Source organism: Hibiscus syriacus, unplaced genomic scaffold (genome assembly GCF_006381635.1).
Source record: "Hibiscus syriacus cultivar Baekdansim isolate YM2019G1 unplaced genomic scaffold, ASM638163v2 tig00110770_pilon, whole genome shotgun sequence".
Lineage (NCBI taxonomy): Eukaryota > Viridiplantae > Streptophyta > Magnoliopsida > Malvales > Malvaceae > Hibiscus > Hibiscus syriacus.
In genome coordinates, this window is record NW_024062854.1 from 161,075 (window position 1) to 179,541 (window position 18,467).

The 18,467-nt window shown below is 35.0% G+C and overlaps 2 protein-coding genes across 2 annotated transcripts; one reads left to right on the forward strand and one right to left on the reverse strand.

Annotated features, from left to right (window-relative positions):
- Positions 1-13,049: 13,049 nt before the first annotated feature.
- On the reverse strand, positions 13,050-13,579 carry LOC120139686 (protein transport protein Sec61 subunit beta-like). The gene has a single exon (XM_039154847.1). It carries the CDS (start codon positions 13,525-13,527, stop codon positions 13,213-13,215), a length of 315 nt encoding a protein of 104 aa, XP_039010778.1. The 5' UTR covers positions 13,528-13,579; the 3' UTR covers positions 13,050-13,212.
- Positions 13,580-16,276: 2,697 nt separating this feature from the next.
- LOC120139705 (transmembrane emp24 domain-containing protein p24beta3-like) lies at positions 16,277-17,218 on the forward strand. The gene is made up of 3 exons (XM_039154859.1): positions 16,277-16,486; positions 16,657-16,843; positions 17,058-17,218. The coding sequence occupies exons 1-3, from the start codon at positions 16,277-16,279 to the stop codon at positions 17,216-17,218; spliced, it is 558 nt and encodes a 185-aa protein (XP_039010790.1).
- Positions 17,219-18,467: the final 1,249 nt, after the last annotated feature.

The window sequence follows — 18,467 nt, forward strand, 5'->3', positions numbered from 1 at the left end:
CTTCATCATGGGTCCCTCATGCATGGTACCATTTTGGGACGTGTCCTTGCATGGCAGGAAAGAAATCCCGTTGTGCAAAGGGAACGTGGCTTCTTGAGTTATCCATTAAAAGTTCTTAAGTTTTCGCCTAGGTGGGTGATCTTCGGCCTTGAGTGCCCCGGATTTGATGACTCAATCCTGATATGTTGTTGTACCATCCACGCACAACCTCGGGTTGCCACACATTAAAATATACCGAGGCCTGTAAAATAATTATAATATATAAATTAATAAAATAATAATAATAATATACTTATATATAAAAATATTTTCAAAAACATATAATATATAAATTTCTAAAATGTTTTTTAAAAACTATATTATACGTATTTTCAAAACGTTTTTAAGAAACTATATAATAAAAAAATAAAAAATATGGACGAAAATGAGTGTCTACAGTTGCCCCTCTTTGTCCTTTTTCGTGAAACGAAAAATAGGACAAAGATAAAAAGACACAAATTTTCGTTCGGTGGAGTTGAAGAATAACTCTCTGTCGAATTGGGTTGTGGATGGCTCCTCCGTCGCGAAGTCGAATCCATCTTGAAATGATATGGAATTGAAGCCGCAGATCGAGTCCATCTTGAAATGATATGGAATTGAAGCCGCAGATCGAGATTTGAATCGGGGATGCGACTTCTCGTTGCCCTTTGGTTTTCTTCTCAGTTTAAAGACCTTGGTTGGAAAATTCGACTGGAAAATAGTTCTTTGACTCCTCCATGTGGTTGACAGGCCCTCTAGCTGAATGGGATCGGACTCGAAAGATATTCGTTGACAGATAGCTTTTCTCGACTTAAGTTATGCTGCCAGAAAATATTTTTTATCACTAAGGCATGACTAACCCAGATCTTCCTCTCGGCTTGAAAACCTCGATTGCAGCTAGACAGTAGTGTGATTGAGGTGTCATCGAGCTGAATGGAGTCAAACTCGACAATTTTATTGACAGATAGCCCTTCTTGCTTGGAGCTGAGCGTAGTCAAACTCGAAGGTCTTCGGTTGGCAGATAGCTCTTCTCGACTTAAGTTATGCTGCAAATGATGTGGCTTGGAGCTGAGCGTAGTCGAACTTTAAGGCCTTTGGTGAGCACGATTCCCTTCGTCGTGAAGTTGAAACCGTGGATGGCCCCTTCGTCGTGAAGTTGAGCCTGGAATTGGATATCATTCATTGTGAAGTTGAAATCCAATCTAAAGATTAATGTTGCTGGTGAGCATAATTCTCTTTGTCGTGAAGTTGAAATCATATATGGTCCATTCGTCGTGAAGTTGAACCTTGGAGTTGGATATCCTTCGTCGTGAAGTTGAAATCCAATGTAAGTTGTGATGTTTCGAGGCCAATATCCTTCGCTGTGAAGTTGAAATTAACTCTGAAACTGGAAAGTTTATTAACAGACACTCCTTCTTTGAGTTGGATATCCTTCGTCGTGAAGTTGAAATCCAATCTAGAGATGGATGTTGTTTGTGTGCACGATTCCCTTCGTCGTGAAGTTGAAGCTGCGGGTGCCCCATTTCTCATGAAGTTGAGCCTTACAATTGGATATCCTTCGTCGTGAAGTTGAAATCCAAGTAATTTGTATTGCTTCGAGTCCAATATCCTCCGCCGTGAAGTTGAAATTGGTTCTGGAACTGGGAAATGATTTGTTGACAGTCAGCCGCCCCTTCGCTATGAAGTTGAAATTGGCTCTGAAATTGGGAAATTATTTGTTGACAGTCAGCCGCCCCTTCGCTGTGAAGTTGAGCTTGTGCTGTCTTGAGTCCAATATCCTTCGTTGTGAAGTTGAAATTAGCTCTGAAATTGGGAAGCCCCTTCGTCGTGAAGTTGAGCCCCGAATGACACGATATCCTCCGTCGTGGAGTTGAAATCGTGGATGTTTGGGTATGATATCCTCCATAATGGAGTTGAAATCGTGGATGACCCCTTCGTCTTGAAGTTGAGCCTTGACTTGAATATCCTTCACCGTGAAGTTGAAATCCAAGTATTGTATGTTGCAGGTGGACACGATTCCCTTCGCCGTGAAGTTGAACTGTGGATGACCCATTCGTTGTAAAGTTTGGCTTCGAGTCAAATATCCTTCGTCGTGAAGTTGAAATCTACTCTCGAGCAAATTGTGTTTTTTTTAGTCCAATCTCATTTGCTGCGAAGTTGAAATTGACTCTAAAAGCTGTAAAAAATTATGTGTGCTACAAATGATAAATGTGATGCTCTTAAGTATGTCTAAGATGCATGCAACATGAATGAGTTATGTTTATCTCTTGGATTGGAGTCCCGTGTTTTGTCTGCCAATCTGATCTATGAAATCGATCGTGCCCCATTTGCTTCTCGAGCTTTGGCTTTACCGACCTTCCATATTTGAGACTGTCATGTTTGAAAATATTTTCTCATTTTTCTTGTTTTAGGAGGGAAAATGATAAAAATTATGTAAAATATTGTTCGTAATTGAATCAAATTGTAAACATGAGTTCAAAGTATATCAAAGGAATCAATAGCTCTTTTTAATGCTTTCAGAGTTATAGTTCTTTGACAAATGTTCAAATAGATGAGTTGACTTCAGGTTGGCTTCATTTATAAGGTTTCGGTAACCCAAAATGTCATTTTTTTGAAATATCGCAACATGTTTTTCTTTGGTTTGGCATTTTAATCGAGTACAGACAAAATGACGCATCTAGCATGATCAATTACTAGACCTTTTATTTCAGTCCTCTGAAATCTTCCATTTGTTCAAGTGTTGTAAGCTTCTCTAACAAAGGTAGTGCAAAAATATCGGTCTAAAAATGAAATTCTTGAGTGCTCGTGTGTATTTGACTATAACAGGTGTTCCTTAACTCCCTTAGTCCATCATTACCGAAAATTTCTTGTTTAGATAAATTTGATTTAATTTGCCATTATCTGGCTAGCCAAATCCATAAAGTCAGGGCGTTTAACCAATTGCTTTAGAGGGAAAACTTAATATTATAAAATCACTTTTATCAGGTTAACTGAAGGGTTCATCTCATCACAAAGTCTTCAGCCTGACAATAGCAGTGGAGCAAACACCGAGTTGCCAAGTGTCCGAGCAATGTCATAGTTTGAACGCAATCTATTCATAAAGTTAGGGCTTTTGAGTTTCCTCTATAACCAATTGCCTTAGCGGAATAGCTCAGTTTTTATGGATTTAATTTCTTAAGATTGTCAAGAAGAACCTGTTATAGCCTAAGTGTTGTTAAAAGTCAAGGAATCTCATCTTTAGAGTTCAATTTCCAAGCAAACTGACCTAAACTAAATTCACTTACTTGACTATTCCATCTATAAAGATAATGATCATCATTGAACGTCTTAAACAAAAAGCATAGTAATATCATATGCAAAAGGATGCCCCATGTTGTCTGCACCATATGAAATGAAAAGGTTATATTGGTTAATTGCAAGAGCAGGGTACGGTGTTTGAGGGTATATTCTGGGTAAGGTCAAAATCCTTGCTTTAAATCATGTTACTTTGTCAAAGATCTGTAACTTTGAACCATTTACAGAGTTTCTTAATTCAAATGATATTCAAAGAATTGCAAGTTTGCAAATGTGATTCATTGCTTAACATCTTTAAAGTAAAATAAATTTCTTTAAAAGTCCTTAAAAAAACTTGATAAAAAATGAAAAAACAAATTCAAATAAAATGCTTCAAATGATGAAATGATCTTCCTCACTTGGATGCCCCAAGTTGTTGAAGTCGATCCAGTTCTTGTTATGTATTTTCTGCACGATTCTTGAATGTGGAGTAGTTTTTGACAGTGTGCCCTAGGACACCGCTATGATATTCGCAATGAGCGTTCTCATCATACTACTTGGGGTACATGGGCTTCATGGATTTCTCTGGGTATGGTGACACCACATGTGTGTGTCAAAGAACTGTTGGTAAAGCTCCTTATATGTCATAGGATCGAAATGTTCTCATTTTTTATGAGACATTTGAATGTAATAAAAAGGAGAAAAGTAATGCGAAATATGCAGGAATGCATGATGCGTGCAATGTTCTAGGCATTGATCCAAAAACGTGTCTATTATTATAAATAATCCTTATTGGGGACAAAAGTGTTTTATCTTTTAAGAGACAAAAATATCCTGACAGATTCTGACATGTTGAATAGTCTTCTGCCTTCGTCTGTCACCGGTTGAATAACTTGTCGAACCGCTCTAGCTTCTCTAGATGAACCGTGCAAATGTTGAGTTGCTTTTTGTACTGGTCCAAGAAGTCTCAAATGACTGCATCTCTGGCATTTATCTTTTGTTGAACCCGTTTTCAACAAATACGTCATTGGAGCCCTCAATTGATAGGAACTATGTGAAGTTTATTTGTCTGTTTCTTAAATTCGTCAGCAATGATCTCCAATTTCAGCTATCGTTCTGTCATTGTTGTCTTTGAAGGGGCTCCCAAGATCAGTAACCTTCATCTTGCCCCTGCAACCTCTACCAGTCAGTTCTTCAGAGATAGACCTTCATTGTGCTTGATGTAGACCCGGCTCATTATGAGTCCTCTATAATGCAGTAGAAGGATATACTCTTCAATTGTAGGCACCACGTCTTCTGGATTGAATGTGACACATAGTCGCCCTGTAGATTGTCCTCTACATTTTCATCTCTTGTATTACAACCCCTTTGTCCATTAATGCAAATTATTCATGTTTAACAAACACGTTTTTGGTGGATCAATACCTCTTTTAAATGATGCAAATGATGCAAACAAAATAAAAGATAATAAACAAAATAAAAGAGTTAGTGAGGTAAATCAAAACAATAATAAAAATGAAAGATCCTACCTCACATGATATCTACCCCACATGCTTTAATTCCTACCCGGACATGATTTCTATCTCGCATGCTAATTTCAAACAAATCCTAACCGCAAATTTGTCTAGTTCGCATACTTTGAACAGAAAGTAAAGCAGGAAACAAAGCATCCTAGGGTTTGGAATGAGGTTTTGGGTGGGCTCTAATTCCCTGTACTCTCCCGGTTTAGGTTCTAAAAAATGGTACCAGAGTTCTCCTTGCTGGTGTCCCCTTGGGTTTGCCAGACCCTTAGTCCTAAGCCTATTACAAGCTTGTGTGGACTAAGTTAAACTCGAGATGATACATTCTCTTATGCCTATGCGATGAATAAATTCACACGAAAACATAAGGTATATAAATCCCTAAGGTTACTTGCTAGGCCTATGCGGAGAATAAATTCTCACGAAGGCGTCGTTTTCACCCCCACTTAAAAGGGTTCGAAGCTCGGGTATAGAGCCTGAGAATGAAAATTTTAAAAATATGAAATCATTAAGAAAATGTCAGTACAACTATTTATTTGAAAAATAATCAAAGGTAAATAATTGAAATCGAATAAATAAATTTAAATTTAAATGTACCTTTTTCGCATAAAAAGACAACCGAAAATTAATTATGGCCTGACTCACTTACTTGTCCCCAGCGGAGTCGCCAAGCTGTCGCGACCGCTTTTCGGTTAGGCCTCGGAATTGGGCTTCGACTTGAATAATTGAGTTAGAGTCGCCACCGATCATTTTAAAAAATATTAAGGCTGATCGGACATCATCTTACCTGATCTGCGTTTTACCAGAAATGTGTCGGGTTTGGGAGTCGGTTACGGTCAAGAAAGGATTAACACCCTTGGACCGCTCTTTCGGTACCAATTAATTTATCAGTTGTTTTTATTGCGAAAATTTAAATTTAAAACATCGATTCGAATAATTACCTTTGATTGATTAAAAATTCCCCTAAAAAAAGAACGTAAAAATGTTAGATAAAAAATAAATACTAAATAAATTAAAGGGGAAAAGGAAAAAATAAATAAATAAATTAAGAGAATAAAAATGTTAAAAAAATGTAAAATATGGAATAGAAACGCAGGCTCCAAGAAAGTCTTAACAACCCCACTTTCATTATCCTTCAAATACTCTGTATATGAATGAACGACTTCCTCTTCCAGATACCCAACAATTCTATGTGATACTGGGAGAAAGCAAATAAAGAACAAAGAAGGAATTTAAGAACACTCCCTGCACAGGCACCCGACCGTTGCTTAAACTACAATGACATTCACCATATATGCATCATTAGCACGAACTCTATCGTATGAGTTTCTAGGAATCACCCACTCCAGCTTAACCCCACGTTTACCGGTGTTAGAACCCCGAGCAACTAGCCATGATGAAAATCCTCGGCACCTGAACTTTGAAAAGCTCGAGAACCCATCATTGAAATGCCAAATGCTGTGATTGAAAAGCGGATAACAGCATGTAATAGATCCACAGTAGTTTCCATCACAACCGGGCAAGTCTTTTGTTTCATAACCCGTTTTACACAAAGAAGAGTCCTCAAAATCATATAGACCTATGACATTGTCGTTGGAGATACCAAAGTAGTCGTTTTTTGTAAAACCAAAGCCGTTCAAGTCATTGTACTGACGACAACCGGTGGTTCCGGGGAAGTCCACGAGTACACCGTCGGATAAAAAATCGAGAAATCGATAGGTTTCAGTGCCGATATGGAGGTAAAGGGTAGTGGAATTCAAGCACGAAAGACGGATAACTGTGAAAATCGAAGGACAAGAAGCGTTTAAATGAAATGGAAATGGGATGTGAGGACTTTCGCATATGTCATCGTACTGTTTTGGTAGCAAAGGCATGGTCGGTTGATTAAGAAACAAGAGAGAAAACGACACTAAAAGTAAGGCCACCAGTCGATCCATGGCTTTCCCCATAGATGGTCGAATCATGCTCGGGTTTCAACCATTTTTCAAACAAGACCCACGAAAGAGAAGAACGAAGGTAGCCACGTAGCGAAAAGAGGTGATGCGTAGCATAAGAGTGCGGCCATGGAAGTTGGGGAAGTGAAGAAGATTGGTCTGAGAGAGGTTTCAGGAAGAAGATCCTCCGTTTGTAAATATGCTCCCCCCTTTTTAGATGATGTTTGGAGATTTTAAATAAATAAAAAGGCAGCGAGAAGAAGAATTCCCGGGATCGTGGTCTCCAACTGCAAGTAACGTTCTCCTACAAACTAGGAGCCAACTCCTTTTTTTTTCCAAGCATTCAGAGACTCATTAACATGTAACCATTCATCGTGGGTCCCTCATGTATAGCACCATTTTGGGACGTGTCCTTGCATGGCAGGCAGGAAAGAAATCCCGTTGTGCAAAAGGAACGTGGCTTCTTGAGTTATCCATTAAAAGTTCTTGAGTTTTCGCCTAGGTTGGTGATCTTCGGCCTTGAGTGCCCCGGATTTGATGACTCAATCCTGATATGTTGTTGTACCATCCACGCACAACCTCGGATTGCCACACATTCAAATATACTGAGGCTGTAAAATAATTATAATATATAAATTAATAAAATAATAATAATAATAATATACTTATATATAAAAATATTTTCAAAAACATATAATATATAAATTTTTAAAATATTTTTTAAAAACTATATATTATACATATTTTCAAAACATTTTTAAGAAACTATATAATAAAAAAATAAAAAATAAAAAATATAGATGAAAATAAGTGTCTACAGTAGTCAAACACTTAGGTTATCCATGTAATTACAACAAACAACAAGCATTCATGAACGACTTTCTTCAGAATCCAGGACTCTTCTCTTCGGTGTAAATTGACCAAGCATCAGCGCCAGTTAGGTGTTGGATTCCTCCGAAGGTTGGTTCCTTCAAATTTAATGTTGATGGTGCTGTCTTGTGACATTTCGGGGCCGCAGGTATCAGTGGAGTCCTTAGAAATCATTCATGTCAGATGCTAGTTTTTTTTTTTCCAAGTCTATTGGTTATTCCAACACACCCACTGTTGAGTTACTAGCAGTTAAAGAAGCCTGTTCTATTTTCATCTCCTTGCCTTGGTTGTGTGGTCCCAAGTTAATAATCGAATGCAATTGTAGTAAAGCGGTAGAATGGATTCACAATCCTTTTTCAGCTCCTAATTTCATAAAGCCATTGGTGCTGTGTCGTTTGAATTTGTGTGAGAAAGTGGATTGGGAAGTGGCGCTTATTCCTAGGGTTCAAAACGGTTTTGCTGATAAGCTGGCTCAAAAAGGTATTAATCGGGTTGTGGATAAGATTGTGGTTCACTAGGTTTGTGGGTTTGGTCTGCTGAGGATGCTTTATATGCTGGATCATTTTTGTTGCTTTGCTTAGCGTCGACGAGTCATCTTGGCGTTTTGGAGTAGAGGTCTGTTTTGGGTCTTTGAGGTTGACCAGTTCTGCTTCAACGTAGATGTTTGTTTTAGCATGCATGCGGGCATCTCTGTCTGTTCAGTCTCCTTGATTGTTTTGGGTTCGCCTGTGTGTTCTACAAGGTCATGTTGTACTCTTTTTCAACCATATAAGTTTGGAGTATTTTTAACGAGATATATGATTTTGTTTCTCATTGTCTGATTCGAACCTTAATAAAATCATATGATTTTGAATTGTCCGTCCAGCTTAGTTGGTAGAGTGCAAGGTTTTTAACCTTATAGTCATGAGATCGAGTCCCACGGTGGGCAATTCATAATTCTGACTGCCGGAGGTCTTTCACGGAAGTTGCTCTCAACCTGGCGTTGGGGGTAGCCTACTACCTTACCTCCCCCTCACCCCATTACATATGGGAATAGGCTCAGTTAATTTATAATATTAACAAATTTAAATATTACTTAAGACAACTTATTTTCAATTAAAAGTATTACGTCTATAATAAACATATTATTTTTTTCAAAAGTATACTTTGACATTAATACCAAACACTAAAATCTTAAACTCAACTTTTTCAAAAATATTTTTTAAAATTACTTTTTAATAGTGCTTTTTTAAGTCATCAAATATTAATAGAGACGCCATAGAATAGTTAAAGATTAGGTTAATATTAAGGGTGGGTAAAATTCAACTAGAATTAAAAAATTATTTTTTTAGATTTAATTTGATTAGAAAAAAACTCAACTTGAAATAACTCAAATAATAATTTCATAAATTTAATTAAAAAAATTTAAGTTGAAGTTGAGTTATAAAATAAAAATTGAATAACTCATATAACCCCTATATTCATGGTATTGTTAATTTTTCTCTGAATTAGAAGACATTACTTTTACATTTTTTCTTCAAATTATAGGGAAATAAATCATATTATTATCCGTTTGGCCAAGTATGAAGAACGGATGATTGTTATTTCCATGATAATAGTAGTGGTGTCTCGTACAAATTTTTTTTCTAAGTTACTACAAATATATGTATTTTAACTTGTCAACTTTATAAGAACCAACATCGAGTAACATTTAAGAGTCTTCTTAATTTGTTTTTTCTTTCTTTCAATTTTGTCAGTATAGACGGTTTATCTCAACTAAACTTAACTGCAGAATACAAGCAACTCAAGTGCAGCTGGGCTAAAATACTAGTTACTATTAATACATGGTATTAAGAAAAGACGATGGGATTCACAAATTCTTCCTTTTTTCATTTTAAGAAAATACTTTGGTTTCATTAATTATGTAATAAAAGCTACAAAGATCAATATTACTCTGCCACGCAACTGGTTTTAAATTCTTATCCAAAAGTAATTTTCTATTAACGGGATTAGTTCAAGTGATATGTAACTTGAAGTCGCTTAAGCATATTTTGAGTTTGAGATATTGTATATGCAAAAAATTCATGTTGGGAGACACCCACCAAACCAGGTATGCGACGTGGGTCGACTTCAAGACGAAACCTTAAAAACTAGAAGGACAATAAAAAATGTTAATTTTCCTACCTCAAAAAGCTAAAGCATGACAAAATTGCACAAATATTGTTTTAAAAAAAATCTTTAAATTCTAATGCTACAATACACTTCGAAAGACACATGAACGAAACGACAACTTTAAAAAGATACCCATAGGACACGACGATTTCCTTCAAGTTACATACATGCTCGTAAGCTGATAATACTAGAGTCTTACCAAAATCAATGAATAATCAATGCATATTTCCAAAGCCGTCTTGTCGTCCAGGCGTTTTTAAATGTGCACCATAACATTGAGAAAATATTTTCCCAACAACTTAGGGATTGTTTGGTTCACAGATTTTAAGATTACATTTGGAAATAAAATTATCAGAATGTAACATTATTTGACATATTATTAGGAATGTTGGACTACCTTTTTTAGTTTGTTTGACAAGAATGTATGATTATAATGTTTAGTTGGAGGAATATAAAATAAAAATAATGTATATTTTATCAAATTGTCATTGAAATATATTTTCTTATTAATAAGTTGAAATTTCAAAATTAAAGTAAAATATTTATATGAAAGTTAATAGAAAATATAATTTTGTCTATTATTTTTAATTTATATATTTTTAATAAAAGTTTATACAAATAGTTTAATAAAAAAGAAACGCAATAAAATAATAAACAAAATATGAATTCAAATTATTTGAAAAAATTAATAAAATATAAAGAACTTTTTATGAAAAATAATCTTAAAAAAATAAATGTAACAGACCACATACCAAAAATAAAACTTGAATCAAATGCATACATAATAAATAATCAAAATAAAGTAAAATTTTGATTTTTTTTTACTTTTACTTTATATGCATTATATTATTTTATAATAGGCTTAATACAAAAATAAGTCATAAACTTTGATAAAAAAACGTTTTAGTGTCTAAAAAATTCTTCGCTAAAAATAGATGGCTAACATTTTCATCAGGAGCACTTTTAGGTGTTTAGACCGTAACTGTCGTTAAATTTAATTACGTGACATTTGCCACATTTTGATAATTTTGAGAATTTATTTAAAAATTTTAAAAATAAAAATATTTTTATTAAAAAAGAAAAACAACCCAGCCCCGTCGTCCCTCTTCCCCCTTCTCCTTTCCCCTTTCTATGATCGTCGGTCGACCATCCATGACCGTCACCGCCACCTTCATCGACACCGGGTTCGACCCCCTATCAAACTCCCGTTAACCTTTCGTTGTAAAGTGTCATCGTTTGTCGTAGAGAAGTTTTTAAAGGTTCGTTGGATTTTAAGCCACTGCCACTGTTTAACCCAAGTGTTCGACGATGATGGTCGTCGAAGATGGTCGGCGACAATTGGTAATGTGGTTAAAATGAGATATTTTAATTTTTAGGGTTTTTCTATAATTTCATTAAAAGTTTGGGTTTTTTTATAAATAAATTCAATTTTTTAAAATAATATTTTTATTATTAAAAAAATTTAAAAAATTTAACGATAGACACCTAAAAGCGTAACTGAGAAAACGTTAACCGCCTATTTTTAGCAAAAATATCTTTAGACACCAAAACATTTTTCAAAGCATTGTTTAGACACTTATTTTTGCATTAAACCATTATAATAAGTATTAAAAAAATTGGAACCATTAAAAAAATAAAAAAATTTTATACTTGTGTAATTAGGTATAAAAGGAATACCAATTTTGAAATAACTATATTTTTTATGGGTATTTTTTATCTTAAAGAGAACGAATTATTTAATACCTTAAAAAGAGAATGAATGACATTCATAGTAAAAGACCAAAAAATTACTACGGTGGGGAATACTTCATTACACCTAAGAAATAATGCTCTTAAATAAAACGTAGTTTGTGATTTTGAAAAAGATGATTCCCCTAATAATGTTATTTTTCATAATCGAAACACAACCCTTATGAAATATTTTTTACCACGTTATTTAGCCAAATTTGCCCTAAAGCAGGTAACCACCATCATATTTGTCATCTACAACTACCAGAGTCAAGCTAAACCATCTATTTGCATTTTCAAATTATAAACTCTTCTACCTCCAAAACTATCCTAAAATGCATCATTTCATGGGAATATATTCTTATTATGTGGATGATGTTAGCTAAACAATAAGAAGGTTCAGGTTTGAGGTATATCACTTAAATTTTATGACAAAAAAACTATGAACCTTTCACTAAATTCAAGCAATTCAAGATGAATAGGATCAATTCAAGAAGGTTAAGCAAATGCCATCCATACAATTTGATACAAAAATGGTACAATTAAAGGAAAATTAGATTCACTTTCTCGGAAAAAAGTTCTGTTTTGAAAACCGGACCGGATCGACCGGTTCAATCGGAAACCGTTGCTTAGTCCGGTTTAATCTAAACCAGTTAAACCGCTACTAGTGAACCGGCTAAAACCGCTGAACCTTTCGAACCGGACCGGCTGAAAACCGGAAAAAACCGAGAAAAACCGGGAATTTTTTTTTTAAAATTAAACCAAACAACGTCATTTGTTAAACGAGCCAAGTCAAACTCGAGTATTGTTGAGCTCGACTTAAACTTGAAAACTTTAAAAGTAAGCTCAACTCAACTCAAACTCACAAGCTAAAAATTATCAAGTTCAACTCAAACTCGAAATATAATATTGAAACTTGAACTCAAAAAGGCTTGAACTCAAAAAAAATTTAGAAGCTCGATTGAAGCCTAAAATTCGAGTTTGATTAAAGTGAAAGAATAATTCACTCAATGCTCACCAAAAGACTCCATGATTTTGAATGTCAAATTACCTCTATTATTTATAGAAGTTAGTTGTGATGATATTTTATGTTTCTTAGCAATGCGAGATTGTTTTGTTCTCATATTTTTACTCTTTAGACTTTTGGGATGCTCTTCTATGTTTCTTAGCCATGTAGGATTGTTTTTTAAAAAAAATTAAACCAAATAATATCATTTTGTTATGATTTTTTTAACTTCAAATTTATTTTTTAATTATAGTTATATAATTATATTTATTATTTAATATGTTTTACCTTAAATATTATATTGTAGTTAATTTAAATCATTTTGTTTCACTTAATTTTATGGTTTTTAACTTATATATGTTATGATTTGCTTTAAATATGACTTGTGATATAAAAATTATTTTTTATTAAATATTTTTGGTATTTTTATTTAATTTTTTAAATAATTATGACGTCATTCGGTTCTTTCGACCGGTCGGACCAGTTCGACCGGTTGAATCAATGAACCGGTAGCATAACCGGTTCACTAACCGGTCTGGTTCTGAAAACTTGAAATTACCTGGATTAACAACACCAGGTAATTACGAGAATGCCATCCATCGTTTTACGGAGTTAATAAAACCAAATCGTGAAGAGAAAAAAAAACGTATGATTATTCACTTACACAATAACAGATCAGAGAACCAACAAAAGATCGGGTTCGGGTCATGATTCAAGGTCCATCTCCGGCTCCGGCTCCGGCTTTGGCGCGATAGAACTTGCCGAAGACGTGGAGAGCGGAGACGAAGCCTATGAAGCAAAGACTCATGACAAGAACAACAGTAGGGGAGATCTTCAAGCCCGGAGCATCGTCGGTGTAGAATCGGAGCATGTTGCTCCCGGAACCGGAGCCCGCTGAAGCGCCTCCGACAACCCTACGACGACGCATCCCAGCTGTCGCGGCGGCTGATCCGCGGGGAGCCATGACGTCGGGGCGGTTGGCGGTGGAGGAAATGCTGGACTGCGACTGAGATGTACCTCTTGCCATTGTTTGGGAGAATTCAAAATGTAGTTTTTTCTCTTTTCTAATTATTTGTTTTTAATGCTCTGCGAGAGAGAGAAATAGTGCTGTTAGACGAGGAGTGATATGCTGGCGGGTAATATAGTAAATATATTGAGGATGATGGTTTTTGTTTCGGTTTGTTTGACGTTGAAGAAAATTGAAAGATATAGATTTAATATAATTTCTTTTAATTTTTTATATTAAATAAATATATAACCTTACAAATATTATTGTTTTAAGTACGTGATATATGATAATCGTTAAAAAAATTATGAAAACTTAGTTAGTCAATTTATATCTGACACGTGACTTATTTTTTAGTTTCTTTTGATTAAAAATATAAAATTAAAAAATTCATATCTTTTCTACGCACCAACTAGCCGTTGGCCCCCATCACCCACCCTCACTTTCGTGAATTGCAATTGATTTGCGGCCACCATACACGCACCGGAGCAACACCGGCGAATCCACATAGCGACAGCAACGATGAGCAAATCTTATTAGCACTTACATGAAAAAAAATTAGAATTTCGATCCCATGAATTAGCGAACTAACCCTCGAGTGTTGGTGTCAATAGACCTCATCCTTGTTTAATAAAATCCGAAATTCATCTTTCGCAACATTAATCTCCTGGAGATTAGCATCATGAAGCGACTGAGCAACCAAGTGTTCAATTCTTCTTTCAAGAGCTTTAATTTGAAGGGATCCCAGGAACGAAACTACATGGGAGGTGGGAGGGGTAATTGTCCCCTTCCCCCCCCCCCCTCCGCAAACCTTGATTGTTTAATTAGTTTTATATTATAATTTTTTTAAATAATTATAATTAAGTCATTGCCTCTTCCAAATTTATTGGTTTAATTATATTTTAGGACCTTTTTAGTTTTATAAATGAAATTTTGACTTCTAATTTTTTTGGTTTAATTACTTTTTAAGATCCTTCAATTTTAAAATTTATGAAATCATATCAAAACTCCTTTAATTTTTATGGTTTGTTCAATTTTAGAGATCCTATTTATTTTAAAGTTAAATAACTTGCTCCCTCATGATTCAATCACGGCTCTATCCCTTCTTGATTTGCCTCCCCTTTTTCAATCTGCTAGGCATTAAGTCTGGCTCTCACCCAAACTATAATTTATTAAGGGTCGAAGCATTTTCCCCGGACCACACTTCCTACATGCATATTACTTATCGCGGTTCGTTAGCCCGGTAATTATCAAATTTGAAATAGTCTCTATTTCGTCTTCTTCATCTATCATACTTTTCCCCTTTGTGTCTAATCATAAGCAGTGATGATCCGAGGCTTCATTAAATTTCGAGTACACACAACAATGGGGATGATTATGAAGCCAATCATTCGTTGCAACAAAACGATCAATGCATTCCTGAAATTGAGTGTTCACCCTACGACCTCTAACCCATGTAAACCATGCATCATTTATCTAGAACATTCCAAAGATTATTTATGATACCGTATCTAGGAAGGCAGTCATATTAGTATGCAAGGGTGTGAAAAATTAGACTCAACTTGAAAAAGCGATCTTTACGGCTCTATTAGAAAAATCGATCTTTTTCACTCGATTCGACTAAAAAAACTCGTCTCGAATTGAGTTTAACTTGTAATTTCATAAACTCGACTCAACTAAAATTTTTTTGAGTTATGAAATAAAACTCGAACAACTCAAAATTTTTAATAATTAGTGGATTGATTTTTAATTTTGGGACGAGTCTCTCGACTCTCTATGATATATGTATATTACAGATGAAAAAAATATGAAGAAATATATATGTATTGTATATGGTTATAGAAAACCATTCAAATTGGAATCAAATAGTATTACAATATTATAAATATTTATAATTAAATTTAAACAGAAACTCAACTAACTCGACTCGAAAAATTTTAAATCAAATTTAAATTATAAAATAGCACTCGTCAAGTTGAATAACTCCAATTTTTTTGACTCAATTCGATTTGATTGAATGCTCATCCCTGTCAATTCGTGGTCTGCAAGCACCTCTTTTCTTTTTAGAATCATCGAGAATCTCGTTGAAATCACCTCCGATCATCTGCAGTAAATCAGAGGACCTTTTAATGTTGTACAGCAGCTCCCATGACTCATGTTTCCTTGCACGTTGAGATTCTTCATAGATCCCTGTGAATCGAAACTTATCTTCGGCCAAGCACATCAATGTGATTAGTAGAATAAGCAATAAGTGGAGCATTAGTATCTTCAGTCCAAAACATTATTAAACCAGTACAGGCAACATTAATACATACGATTAGCATACCATTTGTGTTGCATCTTCTGTGAATTCTGTCCACTTTGTGCTGCCGCCGACATGTCTTGGTCGAAAACACAATATGAGGTCCTTTAGAAGCTATCAGCTTTTCTAAAGCTCGAATTGTCCGAGGGATCCCAAGCCCCGACAATTCCAACATAATATTTGCAGGGATTATTTTTTTTTACCAATAAGCAAAAAAAAGTAATGGGTGATAAAATCACATCAGGAACGAAGTCGCATAAATTCTGAAGGAGATGCCGCCGTTTCATTCATAAATGGAAGTAATATACTTTTTGTTAGCGGTATTTTCAATAATGCTCGGACAGTCGTGAAGCTCTAATAAAATACAAGTACATGTTTTTGATTTCTTCACGAAACTACTAAGTCGTTAGAGATCAAATCGGGGGGAAAAGGTCCCCTGGATGAAAATTCTGAATGAAAAATAAATAAATGGAGAAGAGCAAGGGAAAGATGTGGGCTTTGATGTGTTTTCTTCTGTTGAATTGGGCGAATAACGTTTCCTCGCTTTCCGTGACCATAGACGACGTCGAATGCGTTTACGAATACATGCTTTACGATGACGACACGATTTCGGGATACTTTGTTGTCGTCGACCACGATATTTTATGGAGTTCTGATCATCGTGGCATTGATTTCATAGTAAGTTTACGAATACGTGTTTTTTTTATTTAGCCTCATTCATTTGAATTGATCTGATTTTTACATGTGGGTTATGTAGTTAGGCTTCTGTTGGAGTCTTCTGGAATAAAATTGGTTTGGGTTTTCCTTGAAGAACAAGCTTGTCTGATATTCTGCTTAATGCATTGCAGGTAACATCGGCTGGGGGTCATATACTTCACAGTTTGGCGGGGACATCAGGGAACAAGTTTGAATTCAAGGCCCAAGGAAGTGGAATGCACAAGTTTTGTTTTTACAATCCCTACTCAACACCGGAGACCGTTGCTTTCCGTATTCATATTGGCCATATTCCCTCTGAGCATAATCTTGCAAAAGATGGTTTGTTATATTCTTGTTGGTGTTTTTCTTATGTCTATACATCAAAGTCTTTGTAGGCAAAGCTGTAAATGCCTGTTACTATTGTATTGTGCGTTCAACTTTGACTCTAGCATTTAAGTTGATTTTTCTCCCCTGTTTGCAGATGAACATTACATATTAGTATTGTATTTTCCCTCACATTTGATCATTTTTTCCTTGATTCTCTTTGTTACAGAACATTTGAACCCTGTTAGTGTTAAAATTGCTGAGTTGAGAGAGGCTTTGGAGTCGGTTACAGCAGAACAAAAGTACTTGAAAGCTCGTAATACTCGGCATCGTCGTAGTAAGTCGCTTCGAGTTTCCGACCTTTGCATTGTTTTGAAACTTGATAATTAAGTATTACTACTTTATTTCAATTCTAATTTGCTATCCAGTGCTAATGTTATCTAGGCATATACGAGGTCTTCGGGTTAAAGAGGTTTTTTCGTTTAAATATGCTTTTGGTTCATTTCTCATTCCTCTCTCTCTTTCCGATGCAAGGTCACCACCGACCGTGACCTTCACCAGTGTGAAACCTACAATATTGTCAATTTTTCTGTTATCATTAACAGATTCTTTTCGGCCACCATAGTAGCAAATTCTAACTAAAAAACATGGATGCTACAAAATGCACTTACTTGATGGTAAATATCTTGAAGTGTGTCATTTTAATGCCAAATGTTTGGTAAAACTGTGGATAGCTACTCTTGGACATCTATCGAGTTTACCTTAAGAAAACAGTGAACGAAGTCTCAGTTATAAGAAAAAAATATGATAATTTAAAGTGATCATTTGTATTTGTTTCTAGTGTAATAATAATGATGCTTTTGGATCTTTGTAGAAACCATGTACAGATGTGCACTCTTTACAAATTTACTGCAACATCTGAATTTTCAGTAGAAACCTATGAAGACTACTACAATTTACTAGTTTCTGGTTAGGAACTAGTAGATTTGTGAAAACTAATCTATAAAAGACTAGAAAATCATAAGTTTTAAGTGGTCCAAAATGTCGGAGCTAAAAGAAACTCGATGTGTTATCGACTCCTCTGCTTTTCTGTTAATAGTTGCACCCTACATTATGCATGGAAGACTAAGCTGGAAGGGGCCTTAGTGCTGAAGTTAATTGGTCTACGAGTTTAATGAAATGCATCATTTTCAGTATCTAATGAATCACTTGCATGACTGATAGTTTCTCCTAATTGATTCATTGAAATTGATATTGCATTTGCAGCACGATAATAACATTTTTTTAAATGTCTGATAACATTAATTGTATACATGGTTGGACCGAGGGGAGCGATCTCTTGAAAATTTCAAATTCTTATATATTTTAGATATTTTTTTTTTGTATTTTCTCTTGAAAATCTGTTTTTAAAGTTTTCTATATCAGGCATCTCTTCAGCAAATCAGCTGCATACAACCGAGTTTGAACAACCTCTTCCTCAATACTACCTTTTGGTATTTTATGTTTTCATTCAAGTATTATATTTCCACACACTGTAATGAATGTTTTTGAACTCACTTTTTAGAAGCTTGAGCTACTATTTTACTTTTAATTATCGAAACCCTGGATCTTATTTGCAGCATCGCATTGCTTAAATATT